Source organism: Cucurbita moschata, unplaced genomic scaffold (genome assembly GCF_002738365.1).
Source record: "Cucurbita moschata cultivar Rifu unplaced genomic scaffold, Cmos_1.0 Cmo_Scf00016, whole genome shotgun sequence".
NCBI classification, from domain to species: Eukaryota; Viridiplantae; Streptophyta; class Magnoliopsida; order Cucurbitales; family Cucurbitaceae; genus Cucurbita; species Cucurbita moschata.
The window spans coordinates 2,821,566-2,847,380 of NW_019268532.1; the positions used below are offsets into that span (position 1 = coordinate 2,821,566).

Below are 25,815 nucleotides of genomic sequence, written 5' to 3' on the forward strand. Positions count from 1 at the left end.
TCCTTTTCTTATCTCTCAGTAACTTTTTAAAAGGTATATATTTAACCATTTGGATTTACAGCTAGAGTTTGAGGATTTACCGTCAGAGACGCGTTCTTGCCGTGTAAATTGTGTGTTACCATTAAAATTTTAAGTTAATTTTTTTAAAAAATATTTACGATACAATTATATATTTATTTATTATCCAATAACTTTAAAATAAAATTTTATATTTGTTTCTATAATTTTTCAATTATAAATAAAATTTTGAATAAATGAATTTAATAGTTAAAACAATCGAGCCCAACATTTTACTATTGGTTAAAAAAAATTTACGATCTAAATAATTAAATTTGTTACAAAAAAATATATATATATATATATATATATATGACAATTCACCTGCCTAAATAGGGAGATGGAAGATGGGTAATTTACAAATAATGGGCAATTGTTCGATGTTTTGTGTTCGTTTTGTTACTGGTGATCAATTATGAAATTTTTACTCTATTTAAATATGTTCAAACCATCGTATATGTTAAAATAAACCAACATAAATTGATAAGGATCATGGTGTTTCAATTGTTATTATTAAACCTATTACACGATCCAAGGTTAAGAAGACTCAATAAGCATTTATTATTCATTTAAAAAATTGATTAGATTCAATTCAACCTCTATTCAACAAATTGATTCAGGTAAAAAATAATCATTTGAAATTTTTGAAGCAACACTTGCAAGGTTAAATAGATCATGAGTTACCCTAAATAGCACTCGATCCATAATTTACAATCATGAATATTATTTCTTATAGTGGGTAGTTGAATGGCCGTGTAAAGTTTGTTATTCATAGTCATAAGTTGCATTCGATAAAAGATTCTTTTGCAAAGAGACTATAAATATCCACCTAATCGGCATCTAAAAATAAAATTTAGGAAACAAATTGAACCCTCAAATGGAGACTTCCACCCTAAGAAATTTGAGTATCAGCTCTGTCAGGTTTTAAACCATTGTTGTGGTAGATTACATCCTAGCCATCGAATGAAACCTCAATTCAGTTTAATTTTGGAATAACTCAGTTTAGCGGGGATTAAATTTGATTCTAATCTTATCTCTTGAGATCAATGGATTGAAAGCATTTACATTGTTTATATATATATATATATATATATATAATTCATATAATTAATGGGGATAATTAAATTATCAAAATTTTAATTAATAACGAATAATTTAATGAGTGGATCTAATTCTCGACATTTGATTCATGTATTAAATACAATGTAATAGGTTTTTTATTTAGTCTTTTTTATATTAATATAAACCTAAAATTATTAACGATAAATTTTCAAAATAAACAGTAATATAATAAATTTAAGAAATTTTAGATTTAATAGATATTTAAATTTTAAAAAACCCCAGTTTATATATTTTAAAATTGTAAGATTTAATTAAATGGTGAGATATAGGATTGAAATTTACTTTAAAATTTTTAAAATTTATTAATCACATTTACAAATTTAAAAATTATTTTTATTGATATTCATACTTATTTAATTGCATTATTTAAATTATTTTTATTACAAATCAAAATATATAAATATATATAACATGTCTAAGGAATTCTCATCATAATTTGATAAAATATCGTATCTTAATTTTTGAACTTATTTATTTATTATTATTATTATTATTATTATTTGTAATTTCTACCTCTCAATAAATTTTATTTTGGAAATTAGTTCAAATATATAACATATGTTTTTAATGATTTATAAAACATATGAACTATATAAAATTGATAAAATTTGAAAATAAAATTATATATTTGTTGAAATTTGTGAATTTTAATAAAGTGGTTTATTTATTTATTTGGTAGATTAATCAAATTTAAAATTGTTACTATCTATTGACGGATTATAATTTTATGAGTAAATTTAATTTTTTCTTTTAAAAAATATACTAAATTAATATAATCATTTATTTATTGAAATTAGTAATGTTCTAAATATATTTAATTAAATAAACTAATTTAGTATACAAAATTTAATTTTTTATAATTATTTATTCAATTAAAAATATCAATCTCTAACAACCAATTAATTTATGCCATTAATTAACGCATCATATTTATATAAAATTTATTAAACTAATATCATAGAAATAAACACAAAATAAGTAAATGCTCCCCTAAACATGATCACCTTAATATCTTATAATTAAAAAAAAGTACGATACGAAAAACTCTAGTTGTCGACTCATCGGACAACTCTACACTCGTCTAAGAATGCATCACCGACATCAAGCTTTTGACCTCCTAGCTCGTCACCCTTGGCTAACCCTTAGAAATTTTGAGTGTTGTATCACTTTCATTCTGTCGAATGAAAATTACCAAATTATAAATCAAAGTTAGAAGATCGATAGCAATCGTGAATTTTTAAAGTTTGATGCTCGGGTTTTGGTGTAGGACTTGAGTAGGTCGAACCCGACAAAGAAATTGTTGTGTTTATACTAGAAACTCGACCATATGAATTCAATATTTTGTTTTCTAAAACACTGTAATTGCATGCACATGTATGGAAGCGAAGAATGGAATGAGGAGCATGGATGGAAACAAAGAAGCCATCCTTAACCGTATCCCGACTCGGGATATCCTTATAACATAATCACACATGGGTTTAACTTATTTAATCGATGCATGTGTTCACCTAAAATGCATATGTTCTTGCATGACTTTACATCTCAGGGTGTACCTCTTTTAAAAAAAAATTCGATATGTGAGATTAGAGATTCGTATCTTCTACTTTTTTCACTGTGGTATATAGCTTAACGAGCTGAGTTATACTCAAATTGATAGATGTCTTCTTAAATCATCACATAAAAAAATGATATTAACCTAACACGATTATTTGATTATAATTAATCAATAATTACACGTTAAACATACACTTAATTACTTTTTAAAATTAAATTTTATGTAATGGACATAATAGCTTATTTATTGAAATTATTAACTAATTGTTAATTAGGTTAAATGGGTTCAAATTTTAATTTTAAATAAATAAATGCAATTACTTATTTATTGAAATTATTAACTAATTAATTTATTGAGTTAGCTAAATTAAATGAGTATACATTATTTTCCAATATTAATAATTGATTAGTTATTGAGATTAAATTTAGTTATTTGATTTATTATTATTGTAGTATAATTAATTGAATTAATTAAATATTTCACTATTATAAATAAATAATATTTATTTAATTTATGTCATGTACAAATATTTATTAAATTGATATAATCAAGGATGCTTATTAATTAAAATATTTATTCTTTGATTATTAATTAATTAACTTTCATTGATTTTAATTGTTTTATTAATTAATTTATTAGATTTTATATAAACCTTTCAAGATTAATTCTATAAAATAAATATAAATATTATTTGTTTCCATAAAATTCTTATATTTCATGCCTCCGATAATTAAAATATAAAAAGAAATTAAATAATTAAACAATCAATTATTTAAATGTGAACAATTTTCTTAATATTAATAAAAAAAACAACCGTCTAAACAGAAAGTTCTCTCATCAAGTTTCTCAATCAGACATTCTTTTATTAAAGTATTTATGTAAAATTGACAATAATATTAAAATAATACAAATTGTTTCTATTTTATTAAAAAAATAATTTCATATTAAATGTTTTCTTTATTAAATACTAAAAAAATACTTTAAACTATTTTTTTGTCTTTCCGTACAGGGATGAAAGCTTATTTTTGTAGAGTTTATTATAAAAATATAAATAATTAATCATATTAATTTTTAGTTTATTATACTAAAAATTTATTTCCAACGACCCTTCCACTCGACACCGTCAAATCACTAAGGCCGATTTTTGTCCCTGCTCGACGGGTGGGTCTTGCAGTCAATCTCCCTTCTGCCTTTGCACTTGAGTGCCAAATCTCGCTCTGGCCCCAAGAAATGTTTGCACGCCTCCATTACCTTTCGGGAGGCCTACACCCCATAGAAACTGTCTCTTAGCCCGTAGGTCATGACACAAGGTTCGAATTCCAACTTTTTCAGAGAGTGCCAATCTCGCTCCGGAGGAACATTTGCACGCCTCCATTACCTTTCGGGAGGCCTATGCGCCATAGAAACTGTCCCTTGACCCGTAGGTCGTGACACACATTATAATTTTAGCTTTTTCAGAGAGTGCCAATCTCGCTCTGGAGGAAACATTTGCATGCCTCCATTACCTTTTGGGAGGCCTACGCGCCATAGAAGTTGTCCCTTAGCCCGTAGGTCCTGACACAAGGTTCAAATTCCAACTTTTTCAGAGAGTGCCAATCTCGCTCCGGAGGAAACATTTGCATGCCTCCATTATTTTTCGGGAGGTCTACGCGCCATAGAAGCTATCCCTTGGTCAATAGGTCCTGACACAAGGTTAGAATTCTAGCTTTTTGAGGGTGGTATCTCACTGATGGTTCAAGCCTGGGTTTTCTTCGCCCTCCACCTAAGCTACCTGCACACCAAAGACCCAAAGATATTTTAAAATGGTTTCCAAAACTACCCTTCTAAAATTTGTCATTATTATTTATTTATTTATTTATTAATAATAAGACATAAATTAATGCAAGCCGATTGTAAAAATTAAAAAAAAAAATGACATCATTTATAATTTAATTTAAACTGCCAATTTGTTATCTATTGACATTATTATAATATTAATAACCATTTTTAATTTTTCATATGAATATTTTTAGGAACAATTTTAAAAATTTTAAAATTTTTAAAATTCAAGGAGATAATGGTAATTATGTATAAATTGGGCATGAAATTTTAAACCGTCCAAAGAGTGAATGGACACGTCAGCATCACAAATTGAGGAAGACCTCAAATAGAAATAAAAATAATAATCCCTTATTACTTCGCCGTCCAAGTTTTAAGTTCGAACACGAGAAACTTAAGACGGCGCCGTATCATCCATAGGCCCCTCTATCTATCCGCTCATTCCCACATTAAACGTGGACCGTCCAAAAATATAAATAAATAAAAGAAAAAAAAAACGAAAAAAGGCGAGAAATTAACCGAACCAATTCTAGGACGGAAGGAACGAACCGTGAAAGGCACGCAAATCTGCGAGTCAATGAATTCCCACTCGCACTGGCAATTGGTTTACGTGCGAGGCCCCGTGTCGTCGAGCCTCTCTGTAACGAGGCCTCGTCATCGTCTTGTTGGTTCCAAAGGAATATGCCATGGTTGTGTTCTTTAATGCAGCAGACGTTCGCAGAGACTCAGATGCACACGACCTTTGAGAAGATGCCCTTTTCTTCTTCTTCTTCTTCTATATATTGCTTCATCAACTTCTAGTATTTTCTCTTCTTTCGTTCCTCTCGCACCGGTTCTATTTGGTATGTGCTTTTCTTTCTCCGTTTCTCTTTTTGAATTTCTGTTTCCTGTTTGATTCTTGGCAATATGACTTCATTTGATGCCTAATTTTGCATGTTCTTTGATTTCTGTTCTTCCGTTTGGCATATACATTGAATTTGTGATGTCTTTCGTTTGTGGAGCCTTTTTCAAAGCGGTTGTGATTTGGTGTGAAACTTTTAGTGTTTAGAGCCGAGTAAGTGCGGAAGAAGCTAGGGTTTTGGATTTCTTCGTGATTGACGACGGGGAGGAGGAGGTCTTTGTTTGATGTGGATTGGTGATTTTAGGTTTATTACGATATAAGAACTTGCAAGTTAAGCATTTGAAATGAAGTTAATATTGGAAGATGCATTAAGATTATTGTAATTTGTGCTTGACGAAATGTGTCTGCGTCTATAGGTTTCTTGATTGGTGGATGCCCTAGATGTATTGAAGAAGTAGGATTGGATTTGTTTATCTAAACGAAGTGATATTCTTCGTGCGTGCAGGACTATGGGCTCTGACAACATTTCTGTTGGTTTATTAGATACCCTCAAAATGAAGAGGGTTCGGACCATCTTCACTCATACATATCCGTATCCTCATGAGCATTCACGTCATGCTATCATTGCGGTTGTGGTTGGTTGCTTATTTTTTATATCTTCTGACAACATGCACACGCTCATCGACAAGTTGGATCAGAATATCAAATGGTGGTCTATGTATTCATGTTTGCTTGGTTTCTTTTATTTCTTTTCATCACCATTTATTGGGAAAACCATTAAACCTAGCTATTCAAATTTCAGTCGGTGGTGAGTTTCCGCGTCTCAATTATACTGCTTTTGTTTCATTTTGACATTTAATACTTCCTAGCCGTGTATATGTGCTCTTGGAAATTTGAGTTATTGATGTTTTCAGGTACATAGCCTGGATTTTAGTGGCAGCTGTGTATCATCTTCCAAGTTTTCAGTCAATGGGAGTGGATATAAGGATGAATCTTTCAATGTTCATAACGATATACATCTCTTCCATTCTGTTTCTTGCAGTATTTCATGTTCTCTTTATTGGCCTCTGGTACATTGGTTTGGTCTCACGTGTTGCTGGAAAGAGGCCTGAGCTTTTGGCAATTTTTCAGAATTGTGCTGTAAGTTCTGTGGATGCCTCCTGTGGTTTACTATTACATTCTCTTTTCCCACGTTGCTATATCAATTCTTGCTCTCATTCATGGTGTAGGTCATAAGTATAGCCTGCTGTGTGTTTTACAGTCACTGTGGCAATAGTGCTGTCTTGAAAGACAGAACACTTCAGCGGAGAACCTCTAATTGGTTTACTTTCTGGAAGAAGGAAGAGAGAAACTCTTGGCTCGCAAAATTTCTTCGCGTAAATGAATTGAAGGATCAGGTGTGCTTGTCTTGGTTCGCACCCGTTGGGTCTGCAAGTGATTACCCACTTTTGTCTAAGTGGGTAATTTATAGCGAGGTGCATATAGAACTCATCTCTGTTAATACGTGGATTTACTGTATGTGTTTGTGTTAATTCTTTTCATTTGTTTTTCTCATGTCGCCTTCTTTCACTGCTTTAGTTAGCGTGCAATGGCTCGTGCGCTGGTCCATCTGATGGTATTTCACCCATATACTCACTCTGGGCTACATTCATTGGCCTTTACATTGCAAACTATGTGGTGGAACGGTCGACAGGGTAAGTATTTGGTGGTTGCTCCACCTGATATTCCCTTTTAAGTAGTATTTAACTCTCATCATTTTAGTAGGAGTATAGGAGATGAAGATGTCTTGATTTGGTTAAGAATGAAATAGTTCTGATATTATGTCTTTAGTCTGTCTGTTCCTTATTGGAATTTATATAGTCTACTAGCGATGTTACTGGACGCTCAAGCATTTTTCGATTGCAAGTCCCTACGCTTTCCACTTCCATTTCTTATTTAGCTTGGGGTCTCTTAATTGTTCACGCTATTTGGAGTCAGTAATTGAATACAATTGAACTGATTTAATCAAGAAAACCAAGTTTAGTTCACTCTGAGGTTGGACTTGAGAATATGGAATCAAATTATCTTATGTCAGGTTTGCTTTTTGTTCCTCTTAGTCAGTTTTGTTCAGCTTTAACTTTTATCCCTTTTGTCTTTATCCATTATCCATTTTGGTTGGATCTTTCTCGATCCTTTATTTTTACCCCGAACTGATTCATGGGTCTAGGATGTCTCTTTATTTTTACCCCGAATCTGGCTGGAGGTATTTTTTAGGTTTTATAATAATTTTCATCTAATTTTCTACCATTAAATGAGCCGAGATGATTTATTTGTGGATTTTGAAGTTGCACGTGGAGTATAATTTTCTTTTGGTTGCTTAATTAATTTGTATGATTAACAGGTGGGCTCTTTCTCATCCTTTATCTGTTAAAGAATATGAAAAGCTGAAGAAAAAGCAAATGAGGCCTGATTTCCTTGATATGGTTCCTTGGTATTCAGGGTATTATGTTTACTATGATTCTTGATCGCTTTCCTTCCTTTAATGTGGGTGTGCATGTTTATAGATTTTTGAAGTATTCTTTTGATGGTTTTTTGCAGAACTTCTGCTGATTTATTCAAGACTGTTTTTGATCTACTTGTTTCAGTGACTGTCTTTGTTGGTCGATTTGACATGCGCATGATGCAGGTTTAGTTCTATGATCCACATTTTGCATTATATCTACCTTGTAGTTCGGAATGAATCCACAATTTCACTGCTTTAAATTTGAAGGAAATCATATAGGATAATTGCATCCCCTAATCGTGCTATCTAGCTGATTGTAGGCACCGTGCTCTACTCTTTTTAGTTGATACCTTAGACTCTTTGGTGACTGAATCTGATATGTCATGTCCCGAACATTGTTGCAAGTTTAGAAGGGATGAAGCTGTTGTAATATCCTCGACTTTAATGCACACTTCTGCTTCCTGGTAGTACTGAAAATTAGACGTCCGTTTGGAAGATTCACTCAATGCTCCATAAGGTCCCTTATTGCTATAGATGTTTCTAGATTTTATATATTTAAGGGTAGATTTTAGATTTTGATCCACTCTCTTTGAGAACGAGTGAGGTCTTTTGGTGCAAGTGTTCTTCCCAAAACTTCGAACTCCTTGTGTTGTCACCAATTGTGGACCAACAATTGTTCATGTGCAGCAACTTTGCCAAAGTGTTTTATGGGCACTTCAGAATGACTTCATCTCAACTTAAGGGGTTTTAAAATGAAGGTTTTCCCATCTATTTATGAATCACATCAATGATTTGTTTTGCAACTACAAACCCATAATAGCTTTCCTCTTATTGATTTCACCTACCCGTTTTATGCCTCACCCACACAAAGCATTGGCCTTAATGATTTCTGTGATAGATGGAAACTTCTTGTCAATCTCCATCGAAAAGACCTTCCATGTACAAATCAAGAAATAATTCTCTGTTAAGGTTGGAGAACTCCTTGCATCCAATTGACTGCAGGCAGCCCTATTGGCACAATCTGGTTGTTCTTAGCCCCTTTTAGACAAAGCTTCTTATCTTGGTGAAGTTTGCCTCTGTTTTTGTGACCCAGATGGAGCCATCATCACCATATAGGCAGGATTGAGAAGAGTAATTACTAGGTTTGACAACGAACAAAACATTGTGAGAGTTCAATAGATCCATCTGTAAGAATTACAAGATCCTACCTCTCCCTTTCTCATTTAAAATTTCCTAATATTCACAATGGTTAAAAGGGACCTATCTTAAGTAGAAGAAAAACCTAATACATAAAGGAAAAAACTTGCACATAATTGCAATCTAATTACCGCTAATAAATATAATCAAGAAAAATATAAATCAACCTAAGCCTTTGTGGTTTGTAAACTTCGTTGTCAGAACCTAAGCCTTTGTTGCTAGCCAGAGGATTCGTTGGGAGTTCACTGGATGAGATATCTAGGCTTCGCTGAACTATGGAGGGAAAACTAAAATTTCACTGCTTACTTTTGTTGCCTTCTATTTGATTTAATTCTTTTCAAGGTGTAAAAGTTCTCACCCCTATAACGATTAGTCTTTTTGCCTTATTAAACAATTGGGTTTCTTTCTAACAACTCATTTAATTTATCAATGGAATCTCTCTGTTTCTCAAAAAAAAAAAAAAAAAAAAAAAAAAAAATCTATCACATCCTAGTTTCCTACATAAAATTTAAAGAAATTGTTCTCTTATGAAGGCTAATTGTAATGTTTCCACTTGACCTTTCTTCCAATGTTAGGCAGCAATGCGCAAGCTTGAAGATGGAGCTCAGCAGGATGGTTTATTATATGATCATTATAGCGATAGGGAGGACTTATGGTTTGATTTCATGGCTGATACTGGTGATGGTGGGAACTCATCTTATACTATTGCACGTTTGCTTGCTCAACCTTCAATTCGCATAATTGAAGATGATTCAATTTTCAACTTACCACGTGGAGATGTGTTACTCATAGGGGGAGATCTTGCGTAAGTTTTTTCATTCATATAGTTGAAGATGGTTTTTAAGTTCTTTCATTAGTGATTCATTTTTGTGGTTTTTAATTAGCTTATATGTTAGGCTATTGGATAGTGGGTTTCAGCTGAGTTTGGATATTTTGGTCCATGTTGGCAGATTTCTTATTTAGGTAAATAAGAAATCTTTAATAGCTTGTATCATGGAGTCGAATGCTTACTAGTCTTGCATTGTCTCTAGTTGGAGGCTTTTCTTTTAAAATATTTTTAAATAAAGAAAAAAGGGCACTTGATTGATTTCAAAAAGTGTTTCTAGGGGTGAGCTGGTGGGGTGGGGGGTGATGAAACATTTTCGGATCCAGCCAAGAAGTTTTGAAGTACTCCCAAGCTACATTAGTCATATAGGTTGTAACTAGGTTGTAACTAGAATCTGTATTTATCCTTAAAAGTTCTACTATTCTCCTCATTCCAAGAGACCGAAGCAGGACTTCTCAGAAGCAATTTTTCGAAGGAAGTTTCTAAACCCTACTTTAGAAAGGGCGACTATGCCAACTGAAACCCATTGTTAAGGAAGTTTCCGATTATATGAACGCAATGGATGAGTAGATTACCTAGAGTTGTGGTTAGAGTGGTTAGAGAGCTAGTTGGTGGGCTTCTTCTGAATTTTGTCTCAAGTTCTTGAACATATGTAGGCTAATGGAATAATGTGAGGACTTGAACCCCAACCACACCCCTCAAACCAAAGCAGTTAGCTGTTTTTCCCTGCTTATTAAACTGGCCCTTATGGAATTTTACTTCGTTAAATAATTGAAGTCAATGATGCTGCTGAAGGGATGTTTGGAAGCTGTTCTTTATTGCCCTTCTGCAAGATTTTCTTTCTTTCTTCTTCTTCTTCTTCTTTTGTTTGTTTTAGAGTTTGTTCAAGATAACATAACTAAATCTTCTTAAAAAATTATGGACTTGTGAATATTTGCATCATAACCTGACGCCATCTCATTATGGTTCTTGAACAAACAACGTTTAAAAATAGCATGCTTCCAAATGGTTTCTATAAATGGAACCATGAATTTATTTGAATAACTCTATAGGTGGAGCATAATTTATCTGAGTGAAGATGGTGCACTTGAAGGGGAGAGTATTTTGGTTTAATGTAAAGTAAGTGGATAAGTGTTAAAAAGAACTTGAACATTTAGTAGCGGTAGTTATTTGATACCTTCCTAAGTATAATTGTTTAAGAAGCCTGAAGAAGGTATGTCCTTGGTGCCTTAATCACTGCTAATCAATATATGAAACACCTTGTGTGTTTTGGATTGATTTTTTAGATTATGCATTACCACCATTATACCTTCTTCACTGTCAAAATGCTTATGCAGAGCTATATCTAATTATGGTAATTATTTCCCTGTCGTTCTATGCCAGATATCCTAATCCATCAGCATTCACATATGAAAGACGGCTCTTTTGCCCTTTTGAATATGCTCTTCAACCTCCTCCTTGGTATAAAGAAGATCATATAGCAGTAAAGAAGCCTGAGTTACCACATGGGATTTCTGAACTGAAGCAATATGATGGACCTCAGTGTTACGTAATTCCTGGAAATCATGGTTTGCTGCCTTTCTCTGTCTGAGCTGATTTAATTTTGATGTTTTCCTTTTATGGGAATTGATTTCCTATCACTATGTCTGTGAGTTAACACACTTGTTTGGTTTTGTAGATTGGTTCGATGGACTTCATACATATATGAGATACATATGTCATAAGAGCTGGTTGGGCGGGTGGTTTATGCCTCAGAAGAAGAGCTATTTTGCCCTGAAACTTCCCAAAAGATGGTGGGTATTTGGTCTGGATCTAGCACTCCATGGTGATATTGATGTCTACCAATTCAAATTCTTTTCAGAACTTGTACAGGAGAAGGTATTTTCCCTACTTCAGTTAGTTATTTCCATTGGTTCTTCACTTCTCTCTGTGGTTACTGTCTTCTAATGAACAAATAATCTCTTTTATCTGATCAAGATGGGAGCTGATGACTCGGTTATCATTATGACTCATGAACCTAATTGGTTGCTTGACTGTTACTGGAATGATGTTTCTGGGAAGAATGTTTCGCACCTAATATGCAATTATCTAAAAGGGAGGTGCAAACTTCGAATTGCTGGAGACTTGCATCATTATATGCGCCATTCTGCTGTTCAATCAGACGAGTCTGTAAATGTGCACCATCTTCTTGTAAATGGCTGTGGTGGGGCTTTTTTACACCCAACTCACGTCTTTAGTAATTTTCGAAAATTTTGTGGGGCTACATATGAGTGCAAGGCTGCTTATCCTTCCTTTGAAGATTCTGGCAGGGTAATGTTTGAACTGTAAAATTCTGTGCTATTCAGTTCTACCATTTTATTTTATTTTTAACTTCTAGTGCATACTTCTTCTCTTGTGCAGATTGCTTTAGGAAATATTTTGAAGTTCCGGAAGAAAAATTGGCAATTTGATTTCATTGGTGGCATCATCTACTTCATATTGGTCTTTTCTATGTTCCCACAGGTTAGCTTTTGTTCTTTCTTCCTTGGTGATTTTTTTGGGCTTTCTTTAGCATGTTTTTTAACTAGACTTCCCTTGGTTCATATTCAGCTTAGTTTCTGGTGGTTGTTTCGTTTTTAGTTGATCAGTATTTATTGTATTATATTGCTGGAATTTTATTTCTTTATTTCTAATGGAGTGTTCTATTTAAAGAACCACTTTCTTCTCATACAAAAATCGACAGAAAATATTATTTTTCTTATATTTTGCACATGGTATCAAAATATTAGAAACCCTTAAAAACCAACCCTAGGCCTAGTTGCCACTGCCATTGGTACTGTTTGCTGCTGTCGGCCATCTTTGTTTGCCCGACGTCACCCTTAGTCGAGTTAATGTCTTCTTGGGCTCCACAATATTATTCCTGGCAAACCTCAGTATTGAATTCAATAAAGTTAAAGGCTGCAGGAAGAGAGCCAATATTGTGAAGAAACCCAATGATTCAGTTGAAAGTTTTGCTTTGGTTGTTGAAGTTATTGCACACAAGGTTTCTGATCATTCAAAGCATCGCGTCTAATATGAGTATTGTAACAAACCTCGGCATACTTGTGATACCTACAGCTTGAGTTTGAGTACTTGGAAGGGTGAGAAGAACACCAATCAACCTTTTTTTTGTAGTGCTAATGTTCTTGACTCCAACCCATTCAACAAAGAGCAAGTTGATTAAATCTTGAAACTGCTTAAGGACACTTCATCGTTTGGTAATTCATTATCAACATATTCTCCTTTTGATCAAAGTTACAATTTGATAAGATTGGTTGACAAGCTGACAATAAAATGTATCTTCAACCTAGCCTGAGGAGAGAGGATTGGTTTCACTTTTAGTTAATAAGTATTTATTGTTTCTTTAGTTGAATAGTTTGCTCTTCACTTCCTATTAGACTCAATGGGGTGTATAATGCACTTGGTTTTTTAGCAAGGTAAAATGCTTTACTTTAAATATGTGGATGACCAAGTTCGTAACTTTCTTATAGTGTAAGCTCGATCACATCTTGCAAGAAGATTCATTTTCGGGTCACTTGAAGAGTTTCTTTGGCACGGTGTGGAATTCTTTTCTATACATGCTGGGAGAGTCATATGTATCTTTAGCTGGTGCTATTGTATTATTGATTGTAGCGATAACATTTATTCCTAGCAAAGCATCCAAGAAGAAACGGGTAATAATTGGCCTTGTTCATGTGTCTGCACATCTTGGGGCAGCTCTTTTTCTTATGTTGCTATTGGAACTCGGGTTGGAGACGTGCGTCCGTCATGAATTACTAGCAACCTCAGGTACTATCACGTGTTACTTACTATCACGTGTTACTTTTGAACGTAGCCTTACCTTACCAATGGCATCGAAGTTTCTAGTTATGAATTATTTGATGTTGAAAGTGAGATCTTTTTTTTCATTTCAGGCTATCACACTTTGTATGAATGGTACCGTACAAAGGAAGGTGAGCACTTTCCCGACCCGACTGGTCTCCGTGCGCGATTAGAAGAATGGACTTATGGTCTGTATCCAGCATGCATCAAGTATCTTATGTCGGCATTTGATATACCTGAGGTTAGAAAACTCTTCTTCCCCGTATTATCGTTTTTTCATTCTTCCGTTCACTAACGGTGGAGAGAATGCTATTAGGTCATGGCCGTTTCGCGTAGTAATATTTGCAAGAATGGAATGCATTCGCTCTCTAGAGGAGGTGCTATAATATATTATGGCTCCGTCTTCTTTTATTTCTGGGTTTTCTCAACGCCAGTCGTCTCCCTTGTTTTTGGAAGCTATTTATACATATGTATCAATTGGCTTCACATCCACTTTGATGAAGCATTCTCTTCACTAAGGATTGCAAATTATAAATCGTTCACTCGATTCCACATCAATCACGATGGCGATCTCGAAGTTTTTACTCTTGCTGTTGACAAGGTAAACATGGATTTACACATTCTTATTTTCGAGTTATCTGTATCTTGATTCTCGCTTCGACGTTGCAGGTTCCGAAAGAATGGAAGTTGGATTCTAAATGGGAAGGGGAGGCAAGACAACCGGAGCAGCTAAGCCATCGGAGAGCGTTTCCGAGCAAGTGGAAGGCGGCTACATCGTATCAAGATCCAGTGCACACGGTTAAAATTGTGGATCAATTTGTTATTAGACAAAGAGATAATGCTGATTTTGAAGATGCTAATGGGTCAGAAATTCACTGACCTCTGTGAGTTAACTACTCTGTGGGTTGTGTATTGATTGATTTAGGGTTTAGCCATTTTAAAGCCAGAAATTGGTATGAATGATATGATATGATATGATGATGATGATGATGATGCTGCTGTGTACAGTGATGATTTTCTTTTAGGCTTGTAGCAGTTTGTACTGATCCATGGCTTCAACAGAACAATGGTTGATGTATTCCCATTGGTTGGTAGGAAAAGAAGCCTTCTTAGTTCCTTTTTTTTTAATGTTTGGACCGAAAGCTTCCGACCATGTTGGTTTAAAGTCAAAGCATGGGAAATTTATTACTGCTAATCAATATTTCACCTTCTCAGCTGTATGTAAGAAAATGTATTTATTATGAAAATTACCCCATTCAGCAGGTAAGTTTCTTTTTTTTATTTTTATTTTTCAATTTCAAATTCAATTTTCGTTCTCAACTTATGACCAATATTATTCCCGAAACTTCTTTGCAATAGAAATGGATTTATCGGATGCTTCATTTCATAGAGAATCTCAATTTCATATTCACTTAATATTCCGGTTCGATAAAATTTTTAAACTATTTCAAGTAAATCAATTTCAAAATAGAAAATAATTCATAGACCTCTCATTTTTCAAATGGTCAATTATTTATTTCAAATAAATAATTTAAATTGATTCATTGATTCATTTATAAATGGAGATGAAAACCATGAGTTAATTAATAACCCTGAGTTAATTAATTGATAATTGATATAATAGCTATAAGTTTTATAGCTAATATTTTCAAATGGAACATGAGATTCAATATAAATGGAACAAATTGATAATATTTATTAATTTACGATTTTTATTGATAATACCCTAAAATTTTATTTCACTTTAATTTTTTTAATTGTTGTAATAAATTCTTTGTAAGGTAAAAATAGGAAATAATTGAAACAACTGAAGTATAAGAACAAATTTGTAATAACTAAAAGCAAGGACCCATTAAAACTAATTTAGTATGGACTAAATTTGTATTTTAATTTAATATTATAAATAAAATATAAATTAATAAAATGAAACATGAAAGGGTATGAATATAGTATAAATAATAAAAAATAATAATTTCATAAATAAAAAATTAATATTTATTATGCTTATCGAGGTAGAATAAATTATATATATATATATATATATATATGCAAGTCAAATTAAATCAAATTCATTATGCTGTTCAAAACTTTTTTTTAATAGTCAAAAGACAAAATTGCAAATTTTTGTATTTTTTATATTTTTTTTTAAGGATAAACTGTACACATTTTTAGAAAATAAAAAGATATACTTCATAGAACCACCTTATTTATTTACTCATTTTTACTTTTGCTATTTATTCAATTTAAGGAAACTTAAATAATAATAAAAATAATAATTACAATTTAAAATGAAAAAAAGAAAAAGAAAAAGAAAAAGAAACAAAAAAACATGTTTTGATGTTCATTTAACTGAAGACTACATTTAAACTGGTAATGATGAATGGAGAAGAGAAAAATTTCTATATGTTAGCTAAATAAGACTGGGGATGAGAATTATATTCCCTGTCTCCGACTCAGCCTAAATTCCTATATCACCCCGCTTCACTTTATATATATCTTTGATTAATCCACGTGAAAATAGAGTATCCCAAATCAATCAAAAATTTCTCGACTCATTCATTTTCTCTCAATTGTGAAACAATCACTTTAAAATCACGTCATTCCAATAAGAATTAGTAATAAAATTTACCACATATAATAATTCAAACCGACACCAATCTCAAAGAAAAAACTGGTATATCACATGACCTCCCGAGTTGATATCAAAACTTTAATACAAAAATTTAGATTATGATCCTTAATTAATATCATCATGCACTCTTAACATTCCATATATTTTAGGCATTGAATTGTAAACTTTTATATTTAAATCTTCCACTAATATATAATGGAATTTTGGTCACAATTCTAGGAAGAAGGTAATTATAATTAAAAGTAATTATTTTTAGAGATTAAATAAATATTTTTTTATTTTATTTTAAAATAATCCTTCTAGATTGAAAATTTTGGTCTCAATTGACCCACAAAAAGACAAATGCCCACGTCATTTCATCAAACTAATTCATAACTGAACACTGAATTCCATGCGTTGACCCGTAAATTCTTGGTCAATTCGCGTGGCTTGAACATTTAATCATATTTATTTACCCTTTTGGACTAAAAAAAATTAAACTACAATTATAATTTTACTCATTTTGTTTAAACAATATGTTGACTAAATTAACGAAAAAGAAGATTCGAAAATTGAAAAAAAAAAATTGAATTAATTTTAAAATATTTTTGTGACGTTATTTCCTCGTGGTAATTCTTATAAATTCTTAGTAGCGTCGTATCTACTTTTTATTTTAAGAGTCAATTTGAGCATAGTTCAACTGATTTAAACATATCATTTTTTAACTAAGAGACTAAAAGTTTAAATCTCCATATTCTCGTGTTGCCACTCAGAATGTTACGAGAGGAACGAACAAGACATGTTTTGGAAGAATCGATCTGTTACCGAGCCGTATTATTAAGAATAATAGAAAAATGTAAATATTTTCAAGCAGTATAATTAATAAGTAGTTAAAATAATTGGTGAAAATTATTTTTTTAAATTATATATTTTAAAGATGATATTTGATATTTCATCTACTCAGCTATGCTCAAATTGACGAGAATTAAAAAATTAAACGAAACATTTTAATTGGTCGATAAATTTGACGTTATCACGGAGGACAATTCTAAGGAAGTGATGGGTTTTGTGGACTTTTTCAAAAGTAATTTGTGAAGAATGCATTAAAAGTATGTAAAGATGTTCAAAACTTGGAGTTAATGTCTTGGAATTTGGTCCATACTCTTGCTTGAAGATAATACCAATTTTTTTTTCTCCATAAATTTTGATACATATAATTTTCGGGTTTTTCCTTTTACGCTTCTCGATTACATGTCTGTTGTTTGTTAAGAAGCGGTTTTTACACGCTTCTAAGCAATGATTCGTTCCTCTCTCCAACGGCCGTGTGATCTTATCCAATAAGTTTCTAAACTTTTAATTTTATTTTTAATAAAATTTTCAATTTTCTCTAATTAATCTTTAAAATTTTAAAATTTTTAAGAATCAATTGATTTGTTTCATGAATTTAAAAAGAATTAAAATTCAAAAATCTGAAACAAATCTCCAAATTCATAACCAATTATTTTGTTGGATGATGAAAGTCTCACAGTCCCACATCTGCTAATTTAGGGAATGATCATAGATTTATAAACAAAGAATACTCTTTCCATTAGTACAAGGACTTCTAGAAGCCCAAAGTAAAGCAATGAGAGCTTATGCTCAAAATGGACAATATCATACCATTGTGGAGAGTCGTGTTCGTCTAACATATTTAACTGATTAAAAATAATATCATATTTTTACCTATGTTTTTGAAAAATAGAATTTTTTTTCTTATTGCGTACCATTTTTAACTTTTAATATTTTAATCTTTTTAACTTTTAATATTTTAATCGAGATGATAATATGTATAAGTGGCAGAACTATGCTCAAATTGATAAAAATAAAAATAAAAATAAAAATAAAAATAAAAATAAAAATAAAAATAAAAATAAAAATAAAAATAATAAATAAATAAATAAAATTAAAAAATTATTATATTAATATGACTTATTCAATTATAAAATTATCATCTTAATATGATTTTCTTACCTAATAAATATAGCTTCACACATTAAAACATTATTGTATTCATTTTCACAACTAAATGACTGAAAAAACAACCAAAGTGGAAAACAAAAACTTTTGAAATTTCTACCAAATACCCAAAGCCAATTCAAGGGATGAATGTGTATAAATAGCCCCATCCAAGCATCAAATAATTCACACAAAAACCCCTTTTTGCTTACTAATTTAAACACCTACTCTCTACTACCCATGGAAACGACCGTGCCATTTCAACCCCCGACTTTCGGTGACCTTATTACAATCCTGAGTATCGATGGAGGTGGTATTAGAGGAATCATTCCTGGAGTCATTTTGAATTTTCTCGAGTCTGAACTTCAGGTACTGTTATGTTGTTTTATTTATGAATATACTTGTAACATGTACTTCATGATGGTTCGTGAAATTTCGTGTTTTCAAAATGACATCTCTATATCTATTTATCGATTTGTTAAATTGGGTCATAAATTTTTTAATGGTTTAGTTATAACGTTCATAGAAAACTACCCAAATTGACGATAGGGTAAGTTACTGTGAGATCCCACTTTGGTTGGAGAGGAGAATGAAATATTTTTTTATAAGGGTGTGAAAACCTCTCTCTAGAAGACGTGTTTTAAAATCGTGAGGCTGATGTTGATACATATCGGGCTAAAGCGGACGATATCTACTAACAGTGGGCTAGAACTATTATAAATGGTATCATAGGCAGGCACCGAGCGGTGTGCTAGCGAAGACACTGGGTTCTTAAGGAAGTGGATTCTGAGATTTCACATTAGTTGGAGAGGAGAACGAGTGAGACGGTGATACATAAACATGGTCAAATGTTGCCTATTTTTAATGTGTCGTTAAATAATTCTCTTTGTCGATTTTGTAGAAATTAGATGGCGAAGAAGCAAGAATTGCGGATTACTTCGATGTGATCGCCGGGACAAGCACGGGAGGACTTGTAACCGCCATGATATCTGCCCCAAATGAAAACGACCGACCCTTGTTTTCTGCTAAAGACATCAAACAATTCTACCTCGACCACAGTCCCAAAATCTTTCCCCAAAACAGGTTCGTTTAATTCTTCTTAATTTCAATTTAGTCCCTATAATTTATTTCAATTTAGTCCTTATAATTCGTTTCGTATCGACACTGCCACAGAACATGGGCAGTAGGCAAAATATTGAAATTGCTGTCTGGTCCAAAATACGACGGCGAATATCTCCACAAACTTGTAAAGGACAAGTTGGGCGACACGAAATTGCACCAAACGTTGACTAATGTTGTCATTCCCACGTTTGACCTCAAGCTCCTTCAGCCAACCATATTTTCTACTTACCAGGTTGCTTTTTCTTTCTTAATTCGGAATTTTATTTTATCGGTTCCAAATTTCGAAATTTTGAGTTGATTGAGTTAGTGACCCGAGCAATTTGTTCGTCACCTTTTTAAGTAGTTGAATTGACTTGAGTTGTCGGATTATTCTTTTATTCTTTTTTAAAAAATTTAAGAAAATCATACTTATTCAACGTACACACGTTTATGAATAAAATTTTATAAAGTTCAAATATTAAACATTCACAACTCACAATGCATCACTAATATCAGTTATAAACGTTAAATAATTTTATTTTTCGTGATAATTTTAAAAGTAGGGTTGTGTTGGGTTGTGACACTATTTTCGATTGACCCAACCAAAACAATATCAACCCGCAACCGAGTCGAATGTTTGATTTTTCAAAAATTAAACCCAACTCAGACAAAAGAAAAAAAATTTAAGCGAACCCAATTTTTAAGATTTGGGTTAGGTCGATAGTCGAGATTGATCGAGTTCTCGAGTCATATGAACACTGTTTGGTCAATGTTTCAGTTGAAGAAGAATCCATCGTTAGATGCATACTTGTCGGATATTTGCATAGCTACATCGGCTGCTCCAACTTATCTTCCAGCTCATCACTTTAAAACTGAGAGCGGTGTCGCCGGAGAAACGAGGGAATTCGACCTGGTTGACGGCGGTGTTGCTGCGAACAATCCGGTAAGTAAGAAACATATATTCATTTCATTCTAAATTTGATAGTTTTATGAACTGTAGTTTGAATGTGATCAGACGTTGGTGGCGATCGGGGAAGTGACGAAGGAGGTGATAAAAGAAAGTCCGGATTTTTATGCTATAAAGCCAATGGACTACAAGAGGTTTTTGGTTATATCGTTAGGGACCGGAGCTCCGAAGGCGGAATTGAAATACACGGCGGAGCAAGCGGCGGAGTGGGGGATGTTGGACTGGCTAACCAGCGGCGGCTCCACCCCAATTATCGACGTGTTTTCACAAGCAAGCTCGGATATGGTCGATCTTCATCTTTCTGTCATTTTTCAAGCCCTCCGTTGCCAACAAAACTACCTTCGTATTCAGGTTCAATTTTATAGACGTTCAATTTTATAAATGAAATGTGTTGATGATTGTTGGAAGGGAGTTGCACGTTAGCTAATTTAGAGAATGATCATGGATTTATAAGTAAAGAATATATCTATGTTAGTTTGAGGCCGTTTCGGGAAGCCGAAAGCAAAGACACGAGAGTTTATGCTTAAAGTGAACAATATCATACCACTGTGGAGAGTCGTGATTTCTAACATGGTATCAGAGTCATGTCCTTAACTTAGTCATGTTAATAGAATCCTTAAACGTAGGACAAAGAAGTTGTGAGCCACGAAGATGTAGTCAAAAGTGACTCGAGTGTCGAACAAAAGGTATATTTTGTTCGAGGGCTTTAGAGAAGGAGTCGTGTCTCGATTAAGGGGAGTACTTTGTTCGAGAGGAGGATTGTTGGGAAAGTTATTATTTCTAACATTGGTATCAGAGGGATGTCCTTAACTTAGCCATGCCAATAGAATTCTCAAGTATCGAATAAAGAAGTTGTGAGTCTCGAAAGTTTAGTCAAAAGTAATTCAAGTGCTGAACAAAGGGTGTACTTTGTTCGAAAACTCCAAAAAAGGAGTCGAGACTCGTATAAGGGGAGAAGTTGTGAGCCTCCAAGATGTAGTAAAAAGTGACTCAAGTGTCGAACAAAGAGTGTTCTTTGTTCGAGGACTCCAGAAAGGAGTCGGGCCTCGAGTAAGGGGAGGCTATTCGAGGGCTCCATAACAAAGCCATGAGCTTATGCTCAAAGTGGTCAATATCATACCATCGTAGAGAGTGGTGATTCCTAACAAAATAGATATTAATTTTAATTTTTTTTAAAAAAAAGAAAAATAAACATTAATTTACAAACCGACAGGATGACACGTTGAAGAGCGAGGTATCCTCAGTAGATGTGGCAACAGACAAGAATCTTAACGAACTTGTGAGGATCGGAGAAGGGTTACTGAAGAAGCCGGTTTCATGGGTGAATTTGGAGACCGGAATCTTTGAGCATTGTGGTTCAAATTCAGAAACAAATGAAGAAGCCCTTAAAAGGCAACAATCTAAACCCTCAACTACTTAATAACTGCTTTAACTGCTAACCGCTGGTTCTTCTCATGCAGATTCGCCAAGCGGCTGTCCGATGAGCGGCGGCTCCGCCATGCAAGGTCCCCCCATGGAAGAGCTGCTGCAAGCTTCAAATTGGAAAATGGAGCTCATGATGCCCATTGAATTCAAAAACTTCCACTTTTCACCGCTCTTTACATCATTATCATTCTTATATTGTAGCGAGTTTTTTAGATGATTATCATTATCGTTATCATTTTAGAAAGGAATAAAAAATAAAATTCGTATTTGTTTCAAAGATTTTATTCATTTAGTCGAGAATAGAGAATATAATGATAACGGTAAGTTTCAGAGACTTGACAAATGCACCCGAATGATCTGTCTTTGTTCATAGGTTCCAATGCCTTTTTACAGGAAATACAAAAATTGCAGAAAAAACGGAATTACAGGACACGACTCAACTCGCTCCACTAATAACAAGAAAATAAAATTGACCTGTTCTAAGCCTGGAGAATAGGTCTTTATTGAAATAATCTAAAACCGACTCAACATATAATCCTCGTCTTCGTCTCTATTTAGTTAATAAGAAAAATTCTCTTCTCATTCACCATTTAAACGTAGCTTCCCTGTCTTATTCGAGGCAGGTCTCGATAGGTTAAATGAACATCCCTGATAGTAATGACACTTGTGGTCTCCAAACAGGGAAAAAGAACCTAGATTGAGAAGGAAAGAAGGAGAAAAGTTATGGCAGCGGTCAGTACTTTTTTGACATTGTTGTGAGGAATGCTCCTAATTCGATGGTTTCGCTCATCGATAGGTTTTTGCTTGCTTTCTAGGACGGTTCTAAAAAGCTACCTTCAATATTTTCGTTGGAAACAACACTGAAACTTGGATTTCGAAGAGAAAGAACTTAAAACGGGAACCCTAGTTCAATTTTTCGCACACATGCGAAAAAACTCGAGTCACAGTCCCGCAATAATAACCCTAAATAATAATTTAAAAAAATTTGTAATAATGAAAAATTAGAAGGCAAAATACAAGGCTAAACCAAACACTCACCAACGTTGTAGTTCCAACGTTCGACATCTTGTCTAGCTACAAGGTTGCCTTTTGGAATAAACGACATGTCGTACTTGTCTCTCTCGTTGTAGCTTTCCTAAACGGCTGTCGGATGAAAGGCGGCTCTCCCTTGCCTGGTCTTCTCATGGAAAAGCTGCCAATTTCAAAGGAACTCAATTGACTATTTAAATAAATAAATAAATGATGTCATTTAATAAAATTAATCCTTTATTTATTATTCTTTATTGTATTAACTTACAAGCTTCCCTTTCATGTTGTTTAAACTATAAGAGTTTGAATTATATATTTCCTTTATATTGAGTCAATTATTTGTTGTCATAGCTAAAGTGAAAATAATGTCCGAACAAAATAATATAATTATGTCGTACCAAACATTTTTATCTGCTTTCATGTTATATTATTTTATTATTATAAGTTATGTGCGTATGACACTTTGGTAAATTCATATATTACTGTTGTCAAATATGAAATGTCTCAGAATGTATTATAGGAATCAAGTAGTTATCAACCCTCCGTTGACCACGATTGTAAGCTCTCTTGTCTACTGGTTTTCAATGCAATTGACATTTAAAGTGCTTTCTTTCAAACTGTTTTCAATTCATTTCCTCGCTCATGTTTTATAAATACATTTTGTCTCAAAATGTGACTCAAGGTTAAAGATTAGGTCGAGAAAAGTTCTTGTCGTCTTCTTAGATTCTAGCTCGCTCTCTCAGGTTCGTCGATCCTCTCGACCACTCCACACCACCTGCTTGTAAATAAGAAACAGTGTCTTGTCCTTCACTTGGATCGTGATTTACTTGTTCACTGAGTTAGAACAAGTGTCATACAATACTGTTGCTAAAAGAGTGTGATTGTGACACTAAGCCACCTACACACTGACGCTCAAGTTAATATCGAGATTGTAAATAGCTGAGACAAAAAAGAACCAATTATTTAGACATGCTCCTTTCGATTCGGTAACAAGAAAACATCTTATAGTGAGTTGAAAATCTTGCTCAAACTTTAGAATACTTCAATTAAAATAAACCGTTCAAACTTTAGAATGGTTTGAGTTAGAGATCGATGTTTGTTATTAGGGACTTGTGTGAACGTATACAAGTAAAAGAGGATATCTTTATCGATCGTTTTTTAATAAAAATTAATAAATAAAATCTCCTATATTTATGGTTAAAATGAGTGATGTTGTAAAATGTTTGACTGTCAATTAACACAATTGGATAAGGGTTGACCAAAACAATAAACAGAGAACATGTCAAGGCTGCTCGTTTTTGTTCATGACGTTAGTAGCTGACGGCTTTTTGTTGAGCTATTATTTATTATTATTATTATTATTATTATTATTATTATTACTGTTTTATTGAGATGGGAAGCTATTAGTTTAATAAAAGATTCAAATTTTTTACACGTTAACTGAATCAAAAAGAAAAAAAAAACTTTGAATTATTGATATCGACCAAATTTATATTAATTGAAGAAGACAAAATGTGATATCCCACCTCGGTTGGGGAGGAGAACAAAACACCCTTTATGGGTATGGAAACTTTTCTCTAGACACGTTTTAAAAACCTTGACGGGAAGTCCGAAAGGGAAAGCCCAAAGAAGACAATATCTGCTAGTGGTGGGCTTGGTCCATTAAAAATGGTATCAGAGCCAGATATCGAGCAATGTGCCAACGAGGAGGCTGCTCCCCGAAGGGGGGTAGACGAGGCGGTGTGCCAGCAAGGATGCTGGACACCGAAGGGGGTGAATTTTGTGGGGGTCCCACGTTGATCGGAGAAAGAAACGAGTGTCAGTGAGAATGTTGGACCCTGAAGAGGGGTGAATTGTAATATCCCACATCGATTGGGGAGGAGAACTGTGCCAACAAAGACGCTAGCCCCGAATGGGGGTGGATTTTGTGGTGGTCCCACATTGATTGGAGAAAGAAACGAGTGTCAATGAAAAGACGCTAGGCCTTGAAGAGGGGTGGATTGTAATATCCCACATCGATTAGTGAAGAGAACGAAACACCATTTATAAGGATGTGGAAACCTCTCCCTAGTAGACACGTTTTAAAAGCTTGAGGAGAAGTCTGTAAGGAAAAACCCAAAGAAAATAATATCTACTGGAGTGAACTTAGAGCAGTTTCTCGATTTTATTCTTTCAACGTATGAAAATGGCAATTTACTAAACAACCCAAAAGATTATCATAGTTTTATTTAATTCAATAAATATAATCGTAGAAATTTAAAAGAAATAATATAATTGTATCTCAAATTCAATATTTTATTTTATTGATTTGAATATTTAAACAATTGGACCAAAGTTTTTGGCCATCCACAAGGTTTAATTAAAATATTAATAACTAAAATTTAATTTTCTAAATAACCAACTTGGCCCATTAGTTTATTTATTTATTTATTTATTTAGAAATATCATTTTCCAGTCTATTAAATGAGGATTTACATAACTAAGATACTTGAAAAATATTACGTGGCCATGCAACATGCAAGTAATGACAGCTGGAATTTGTTTCCTTTACGAAAATCAAATCATTAAATTATTTCTAAATTTTTAAGACTTTATCTTTGGGTTGAAAATTCTTTATATGTTATAAAAATACTTTTATATATAATATTGAATTTTTAAAATTTTTAAAGATAGTTTTAAATTTTTTAAATTTAATTAATAATCCAATATTTTTTTAATACAAAAATAAAATTATTATAAAAAAAATTGTAACAAAAAGGCATAATTTTAAAAAATTGAAAATAAAAAATCAGATAGATATCAAAATTTAATAAATTATTCTTATATTAAATTTTTGACGTCATAAGTTATTAAACATTTAAAAGAAAAGAAAAAAGTGATTATTTTCAATGTAAATGAGTTGAAACCTTATCACTTCATTCAAAGTTCAAACTCCGTTGACTTTTTAAC

General features: G+C 32.9%; 2 protein-coding genes across 2 annotated transcripts; both read left to right on the forward strand.

Moving 5' to 3' along the window:
* The first annotated feature begins 5,112 nt into the window (after positions 1-5,112).
* Positions 5,113-14,999, forward strand: LOC111454274. The gene is made up of 16 exons (XM_023095696.1): positions 5,113-5,394; positions 5,899-6,201; positions 6,308-6,533; positions 6,623-6,868; positions 6,972-7,087; positions 7,774-7,872; positions 7,971-8,058; positions 9,648-9,877; positions 11,282-11,466; positions 11,577-11,776; positions 11,876-12,208; positions 12,299-12,400; positions 13,408-13,705; positions 13,831-13,979; positions 14,055-14,339; positions 14,408-14,999. The coding sequence occupies exons 2-16, from the start codon at positions 5,903-5,905 to the stop codon at positions 14,615-14,617; spliced, it is 3,066 nt and encodes a 1,021-aa protein (XP_022951464.1). The 5' UTR covers positions 5,113-5,394; positions 5,899-5,902; the 3' UTR covers positions 14,618-14,999.
* A 3,585-nt stretch (positions 15,000-18,584) lies between these two features.
* LOC111454478 (patatin-like protein 2) lies at positions 18,585-22,034 on the forward strand. Its single transcript, XM_023095970.1, has 7 exons — positions 18,585-18,713; positions 19,246-19,427; positions 19,518-19,698; positions 20,224-20,388; positions 20,461-20,763; positions 21,626-21,804; positions 21,873-22,034. The coding sequence occupies exons 1-7, from the start codon at positions 18,585-18,587 to the stop codon at positions 21,979-21,981; spliced, it is 1,248 nt and encodes a 415-aa protein (XP_022951738.1). The 3' UTR covers positions 21,982-22,034.
* The last annotated feature ends 3,781 nt before the right edge of the window (positions 22,035-25,815 follow it).

Bases quoted from the DNA above. Each gene is read 5' to 3' on its own strand.
- LOC111454274 (XM_023095696.1), top strand. From the start codon at position 5,903: ATGGGCTCTGACAACATTTCTGTTGGTTTATTAGATACCCTCAAAATG. The intron at 7,873-7,970 runs GTATTATGTTTA...GGTTTTTTGCAG, and splicing joins ATGGTTCCTTGGTATTCAGG to AACTTCTGCTGATTTATTCA. The intron at 11,777-11,875 runs GTATTTTCCCTA...TATCTGATCAAG, and splicing joins CAGAACTTGTACAGGAGAAG to ATGGGAGCTGATGACTCGGT.
- LOC111454478 (XM_023095970.1), top strand. From the start codon at position 18,585: ATGGAAACGACCGTGCCATTTCAACCCCCGACTTTCGGTGACCTTATT. The intron at 18,714-19,245 runs GTACTGTTATGT...TCGATTTTGTAG, and splicing joins TTCTCGAGTCTGAACTTCAG to AAATTAGATGGCGAAGAAGC. The intron at 19,699-20,223 runs GTTGCTTTTTCT...TCAATGTTTCAG, and splicing joins CCATATTTTCTACTTACCAG to TTGAAGAAGAATCCATCGTT.